Genomic DNA, 7,311 nt, shown 5'->3' on the forward strand with positions numbered 1-7,311 from the left:
GTCCTGGGCACCCGGGCACCGTGCGGGGCAGCGTCGGGCCGGGGTCAGGCCGGGCAGCGCGTTCTCACTACGGCCCCGCCCTCCTGACCTCCCTCACCCCAGGCGGGGTCTCTGCCGGCTGGGCGCACTCCGTGGCTGCGTGGAGCCCCCAGGTCCTCGCCACCCTCCCGCTAACTTCTTCCCCAACACATGGTTCCACTCAGGACCCCTGCCCCTGGGGGTGCCGGCTACGGGGAGGTGGGTGAGGGGCGGAAGTGGCAAGACCCAGAGCAACAGGAAATGACTTAGGGAAAGTCCCAACCGCAGCCCCCCAGTCCCTGCTGTAAACACGCTCCCACCCCTGCAGGCTGGGGAAGGGCTGTGGCGCCCGACCGACCGACTTCCCCTTGCAGAGCCCAGCAGCGTCTTCACCCCGGGCCTCCATCATCTCCAAGGAACCATGTTCCAGGCTACAGGAGCCGCCCAGGCCACCCCCTCTCATGTAGGTGACCAACTCCAGCAGGTGACTGGCCTGGGGGAAGGGGAGAGCAGCAACGTGTTTGCCTGCTCTTCTTTGCCCCATCTTGAGTGCCACTGGGATCTGGGCTGGTGACCCGCAGCGCTGGTCTGGGGCGTCCCTGAGCTCCCCTGCCCTGACGCCCCTCTCCCTCAGGAAGCCAAAGGCAGCGGTGGCAGCAACACTGTGCAGCGCTCCAAGGTATGGCCCAGGGCCAGGCTGAGTCTCTCCGTGCTCAGTCCTTCAGCCTGAGGGCCCAAGTGAAGGAGACCTGCGCCGCCTGCCAGAAGACTGTGTACCCCATGGAGCGGCTGGTGGCAGACAAGCTCATATTCCACAACTCTTGCTTCTGCTGCAAGCACTGTCACACCAAGCTCAGGTGCGCCCCGCCCTGCCTACCCTGCCCTGGCCTTCTAGCCCTGACCTGACCCGATCTGACGCGGCTGTTTTGCTTCTGCAGCCTGGGCAGCTACGCGGCGTTGCACGGGGAATTTTACTGCAAACCCCACTTTCAGCAGCTGTTTAAGAGCAAAGGAAACTACGATGAGGGGTTTGGCCGGAAGCAGCACAAGGAGCTCTGGGCCCATAAGGAGGTGGACCCCGGCACCAAGACAGCCTGAGGCCCCCTGCCTATCTGCTCCCTTGTTGCAGGGACCGGAACTGGGCGGTGGGAAGGGGGGGAGAGAAGTTGGATCTGGGCTTGGGACCGGGCCCTGATGGGGAGGGGAGGAGGCCATCTTGCTCAGGCAGCTGGGTACAGGGGCAGGGCTCTGCCCCCAGATTCCTTCCTTCTCTCTCAGTGGGTGGGGGCATGGGAACCAGGCTTGGGGTTTTGCGCACCACCCTGTTTCCGGTTCTTTCAGCCCACCCCACCTCACTCCAGGGCTCCCTGGGAGCCCCCCCACCCCCAACCAGCTTCCCTATCTAGGTGCCTTTTCTCCAGCAAGGAGTCAGCATGCCCCCCTCAGGGTCCCCAGCTCCCTCACTGCCACCCAGGGCCATGTGTGCCCCCTTGTCTCCCCATCTACCTCTGCCCTTAGCCTGGTCCTGAGCCATGGAGACTGGGAGGAATGAAGTGAGAGTGCCACCTGCTGGGCCTCATGGATGCCGCCAGGGCCACTGGGGGCGGGCATGGGGAAGTGCAGCAGTGGGGCCGGACCAGCTTGCACCACGGAGTCCAGAAGCGGAAGCTAAAGCACCCGCCAGGCTGAGAGCCTCAGAGACTGGCAGGGGGGCTGGCTTCAGCCACGCTCCCTTCCCCCCTCCCTTGTTTCTGCCCTGACTGTTGTGATCAGCCCTGTTTTAAACGTGTTTAAACAGATCCTGACTCTGTATTGTGTGGCCTGGTGGAGGGGCTTCTGGCAAGAAGGGTGCAGACTCACGTGGGAGGCCAGGGGACAGTCCAGAGCACTCCTGGCCATGATGGGAGGGGGGGAGCTAGCAATGGGTGTCTCGGAAGCAGTAGCCAGCTTGAGAAAAGGGAGTGCTGCTCTCTCCAGCTAGGGCTCCATATGTAACTCAGATCCCACTTTGTCCCCCTCACTTTGGGTTGGTTAAGACACTCCAAGCCTGACTCACATACCCTGTTCAGAAGAGGTCAAGAGCAAGAAACATTAGGCCTGAGAGTGGGGTTGATGGGGGCCTCACCACCCTTCAGTACGGTGGGGTGCAGGGTAGGACCCCTCTGCCGAATCCTGTCTAAGCCCGTTTCCCCCAGCTGGTTCTAGCTGTTCGTATTCCTAGCCTTGTGCCCTGGAAATCAGTGAGGAATGCTGGAACCACAAACCCAGCAAGTACATCCAAATACTACTGACTGCCCCCTTGTCACGCCTAGTCTCCATGCCCTTTCCCCTCCTCGCTGTCATCTTGCCTTTTCAAGCTCCACAGCAGGGTGGCCACAGCTACTGTTCCAGGTAGTCCACGGAGGAAATGTGCATCTGCTCCTCTGAAAGCCCAGGCACACCAAGGCAAGCTTGGATGACCTAAGGACACCCCCCTAAAACACACACACAAAGGCGGAAAGTCTGAGTTGTCCTGCCTCAGGCCCCACTGTGCTGATTTTCCCAAACTGTCCTCAGGATAGAGGAGCTGCTGGAGAAGACTCCTGGAGGATTTGCTGTCATCACCCCATGCAACCAAATGTCCCTGTGTGACCTCACACTCAGGAGAGGGCTGCACCTCAAGCTCTGGCAGCAGGTGGTCCACTGAGCTGTGCCGAGAGGAGCACTGCTCCTTGGAGAGGCAGAAGTGGCACCTTAGGCCTGGTCTTGAGTGTGAGGAGAGCTGCTCAGAACCTCAGGACAGGCCCACCTTCCTGCACTAGAGGCCTCTGATGGGACCAGGCATGGTCTCTCTTTTTTTTTTTTTGGAGAGGTTTTCGCTATAGGGTGTGTGCGCTCACCAGACAGACAGAGATATAGAGACAGAAAGCGAGAAATCACCCCCCAGGGGAGATGGTCACGCCACAATCCTTTATCCGTTCTCCTCTCGGGATCTTGGGCATGCACGCACATGCGCCCGGCATGAGTTTTAAGCCACCAGGTCCGGGACACGAACTGCGGTCGACTACGTGGGAATCCAGCGACATAGCCATTACGCTAACTGCCTGTTCCTCAGGCATGATCTCTTACTGCTGCTCAGTGAAGCCACAGATGAGCCGGAGGGGTACTGGAAAGGTGGCTCCTGGAGGTACGTGACTCCTGCCTCACAAGGATGGGGACTGGAAGGCCCTACTCGATGTCATGAAGGTCCCAGGAAGCCACCCACTGGTGACGTTTGAGTCAGGAAGGCCAACAGTACACCTCAGGGCCAGCAGATGGCACAGAAGTTGACTCACATACCCTGTTCAGAAGAGGTCAAGAGCAAGAAACATTAGGCCTGAGAGTGGGGTTGATGGGGGCCTCACCACCCTTCAGTACGGTGGGGTGCAGGGTAGGACCCCTCTGCCGAATCCTGTCTAAGCCCGTTTCCCCCAGCTGGTTCTAGCTGTTCGTATTCCTAGCCTTGTGCCCTGGAAATCAGTGAGGAATGCTGGAACCACAAACCCAGCAAGTACATCCAAATACTACTGACTGCCCCCTTGTCACGCCTAGTCTCCATGCCCTTTCCCCTCCTCGCTGTCATCTTGCCTTTTCAAGCTCCACAGCAGGGTGGCCACAGCTACTGTTCCAGGTAGTCCACGGAGGAAATGTGCATCTGCTCCTCTGAAAGCCCAGGCACACCAAGGCAAGCTTGGATGACCTAAGGACACCCCCCTAAAACACACACACAAAGGCGGAAAGTCTGAGTTGTCCTGCCTCAGGCCCCACTGTGCTGATTTTCCCAAACTGTCCTCAGGATAGAGGAGCTGCTGGAGAAGACTCCTGGAGGATTTGCTGTCATCACCCCATGCAACCAAATGTCCCTGTGTGACCTCACACTCAGGAGAGGGCTGCACCTCAAGCTCTGGCAGCAGGTGGTCCACTGAGCTGTGCCGAGAGGAGCACTGCTCCTTGGAGAGGCAGAAGTGGCACCTTAGGCCTGGTCTTGAGTGTGAGGAGAGCTGCTCAGAACCTCAGGACAGGCCCACCTTCCTGCACTAGAGGCCTCTGATGGGACCAGGCATGGTCTCTCTTTTTTTTTTTTTGGAGAGGTTTTCGCTATAGGGTGTGTGCGCTCACCAGACAGACAGAGATATAGAGACAGAAAGCGAGAAATCACCCCCCAGGGGAGATGGTCACGCCACAATCCTTTATCCGTTCTCCTCTCGGGATCTTGGGCATGCACGCACATGCGCCCGGCATGAGTTTTAAGCCACCAGGTCCGGGACACGAACTGCGGTCGACTACGTGGGAATCCAGCGACATAGCCATTACGCTAACTGCCTGTTCCTCAGGCATGATCTCTTACTGCTGCTCAGTGAAGCCACAGATGAGCCGGAGGGGTACTGGAAAGGTGGCTCCTGGAGGTACGTGACTCCTGCCTCACAAGGATGGGGACTGGAAGGCCCTACTCGATGTCATGAAGGTCCCAGGAAGCCACCCACTGGTGACGTTTGAGTCAGGAAGGCCAACAGTACACCTCAGGGCCAGCAGATGGCACAGAAGTTAATGTGCTGGATCCCACATGGTTGACTGCACATTTGAGTCCTAGACCAGGTAGCTTGAAAAACACGGTGGGCATGTGTATGAGTGTGCCTAAAATCCTGAGAGAACAACAATGAAAGAACATTTCAGTGAAAGCCCAGCGGAGTCCCTAAAGGAGGAACAGGAGCCCCTAGGCTAACAGTGCCACCTAGCCATGACAGCCCGGGACTGCTCTTGGAGTCATGTTCTCTCTTTGAAGGGCCCAAGCTTGTTGCCAGGCACCAATTCCCAGCCCCTCCCAGGTAAGCCTCTGCCACCCCTTAACCGAAAGCACTGCTACAGGACCCCTCTGGTATAAATGATCCCTTTTATTGTGAGTAATGCGCGACACTGGCCTGGCTTTGCACTGCAAGCCCTCGGTCAAGATATAGTCAGATAACTATGGCTGCAGGTTCTTCTGCACGACCCACAATTTGGACACTGACACAGAGCTGGGGTGGGCAGAAGGGGCGGGAAGGAGGTGGAGTGAGAGCTGTCCCAGCCCTGGCCTCTGTGTGGGCTTGGCCAAGGCCGACACACCATGGAATGATGAGAAAATGACAGCATGGCCCCTTCCCACAGAAACCTGGGGCTGCTAGGAAACTGCCCTTCAGAACCTTTGGGCCCAGGCCGTCTAGAGCCCCAACTTTTCATCTGAATTAGTTAATAAAAATAAGTTAAAATTAAGCAACAGCTTGGTCCTGAGGATGCTGAGCTAGCATGTCCACAGTTTTTGGCACAAGAAAATCAGGGTCTTTGTTTTTTGGGGGCGCAGGTTCTGTTGGCTTGCTTTCAAATTCATTTTAAAACACATTCCGTGAGGTAAGACCCCGGAGATGGGGCTCTATGAGCCTGAACCTGGAACAGGCAGTTGTCCCATCCTGTCAGCAGGATTGCTCTGTTTCCTCCTGGGGGACAGGGACTGAGGTGGGGGGAGGGGGCAGGGGTGCGGGCCAAGAAGAGAGCTACAGCCATCAGGATGGGGTCGTGGAGAGGCCGAGCTGCCACCCAGCAGCTTTGGTCGAGATGAGGGGCCGGTCCCCACCCTGGACAAGGGCCGAGGTGGAGGCAGGAGCGTGTGCTCACTGTTCCCAGAGGGCAGTGTGGAGTGGAGCAGGGCCTGACAGCAGCCCCAGGAGGCAGGGATGGAAACAGAGGGGCCCAGGCCCCGTTTGGCACCGTGCAACACACATTTCTGCAAAACCAGCTGCTTCCTTTTCTCTTCTCTCTCTTGAGGCGTCCGTCACCTGTAACAGTCTAGAATTGATAATATATAAAAACCATCAAATATGATCTGAGATATAAATTAACAAGTACAAGGCCTCACATTACATGATGTGAAAAGGCTAAAAACAGCGATAGAAACTACATTCATAAAAGTGCATCGTCAACAGACAACGAAGGCTTTGGCTTGTTCTGTGCCCGTGGGGAAGTGGGCATGGCTGGCAACGAGCTGCCTGGCACTAATCCCCAGCTCCTTGGAGACACCCATCCCCAGGCACTGGCTTTTTTTTTTTTCCTTTCCTATAATGACAGCTCCCAAGGACACTGGGTGTTGAGAGGGAGGAGCTCTAGCAATAGGCACATTTTGGAGGGGAGGGGCCGGAAGAAAGGACCAGCGCCCAGGCTGAGGTAAATACGGCCAACTCTAAGCTGCTTGGAGATACTGGTTCCCGACCCCTGCTGCCATTCCTCCCCAGGGGAGGATCAGGGGATGGGCAAGGTTGGCTAGGAAGGACAGAGCTGGTGGCTTTGGACAGTTGGTGGCATCACAATGGGCGATCCCTTCTACCAGAGAGGGCTCTGGCCTAGCGGGGTGGTGACAGCCTGAGACAGCGCCCCAGCTCCCCGATGTCTCACCGTGTCACCGGTCCTCCTTTCTGCTACAGTGAGGGAACAGAAACCAAGCCAGGAGCACAAAGGCCATGACCTTCAGCTCTTTACAATCTAGCCAAAGGCCCAAGCTCACAGCAGGGGTGCTTAGAGCCCAGAGGGCACACGAAGTCTCCAGTCTAAAAACTGGGTACAGCATAAGAGTGACTCCAACTTGTAAAACAGAGACAATTGCATTGACAAAACGGGGTCTCCCCTTCAGTGGGGGCAATTCCACATCTCAAGCCCATGCTTGGGGTGAGGCAGAGCCACCGGGGCAGGCAGGACAAGCTCCTCCTTCCCTGAATAAGGCAGCATATATTTGCTTCATTCATCTTTGGTAAGCCAGGACTGGCAAAGCTGCCCTGGGGGCTCTGAGGGAGAGGGTGGCCTCTGCCTTTCACTGGTGAGGGGCTCTGGGCTTTGCCTCAGGCATGAGTGGGCTCACGCAGTCCAGAGACGCCCTGTGGTCTCCAGACATTGGGAGAAACAAGATAACACTCTGAATGGAAATAACACTATTCATACCCTTGCATCAGTCCTATGCCCCTGGGCCCTCTGGGCTTTGGTGCCCATCGCAGTGGACACATCCCCAAGGGTGGGGCCCACACCCACTTGCAGGCCGCAGGCCATTCCCAGCCCTTCCCTCCGTGCTGAGCTTAGGACACTGGAGCTCTTGGGTCTGGCAGGCTGGAGCTCTCAGTCCTCGAGGCTACGGCCACCCCACCTCGGCCCTGAGCCCCACTGGCAAAAGGGGCCAGCTGTACGCTTGCTGGCCTGCAGCTCCGTGGTCCACAGCCTTGCTCAGGAGAAGCAGCAACTTCGCTGCGCCCCGCAGCA

General features: G+C 57.6%; 1 protein-coding gene across 2 annotated transcripts; it reads left to right on the forward strand.

The window, feature by feature from the left end:
• The first annotated feature begins 39 nt into the window (after window positions 1-39).
• Window positions 40-1,818, forward strand: LIMD2 (LIM domain containing 2). 2 transcript variants are annotated; one of them, XM_027771176.1, is made up of 4 exons: window positions 40-502; window positions 653-697; window positions 736-875; window positions 957-1,818. In XM_027771176.1, the coding sequence occupies exons 1-4, from the start codon at window positions 440-442 to the stop codon at window positions 1,114-1,116; spliced, it is 408 nt and encodes a 135-aa protein (XP_027626977.1). In that variant the 5' UTR covers window positions 40-439; the 3' UTR covers window positions 1,117-1,818. The 2 variants fall into 2 exon arrangements, with proteins under 2 accessions (XP_027626977.1, XP_014442672.1); XM_014587186.2 differs by having other exon boundaries at window positions 49-481.
• Window positions 1,819-7,311: the final 5,493 nt, after the last annotated feature.

The sequence above is a fragment of the Tupaia chinensis genome, unplaced genomic scaffold, assembly GCF_000334495.1.
Source record: "Tupaia chinensis unplaced genomic scaffold, TupChi_1.0 Scaffold000187_1, whole genome shotgun sequence".
Taxonomy (NCBI): Eukaryota; Metazoa; Chordata; class Mammalia; order Scandentia; family Tupaiidae; genus Tupaia; species Tupaia belangeri.

Coding starts and splice junctions, on each gene's coding strand:
- LIMD2 (XM_027771176.1), top strand. CDS start 440: ATGTTCCAGGCTACAGGAGCCGCCCAGGCCACCCCCTCTCATGTAGGT. Junction 503..652: donor TAGGTGACCAACTCCAGCAG/GTGACTGGCCTG, acceptor CCTCTCCCTCAG/GAAGCCAAAGGCAGCGGTGG. Junction 698..735: donor ACACTGTGCAGCGCTCCAAG/GTATGGCCCAGG, acceptor CTCCGTGCTCAG/TCCTTCAGCCTGAGGGCCCA.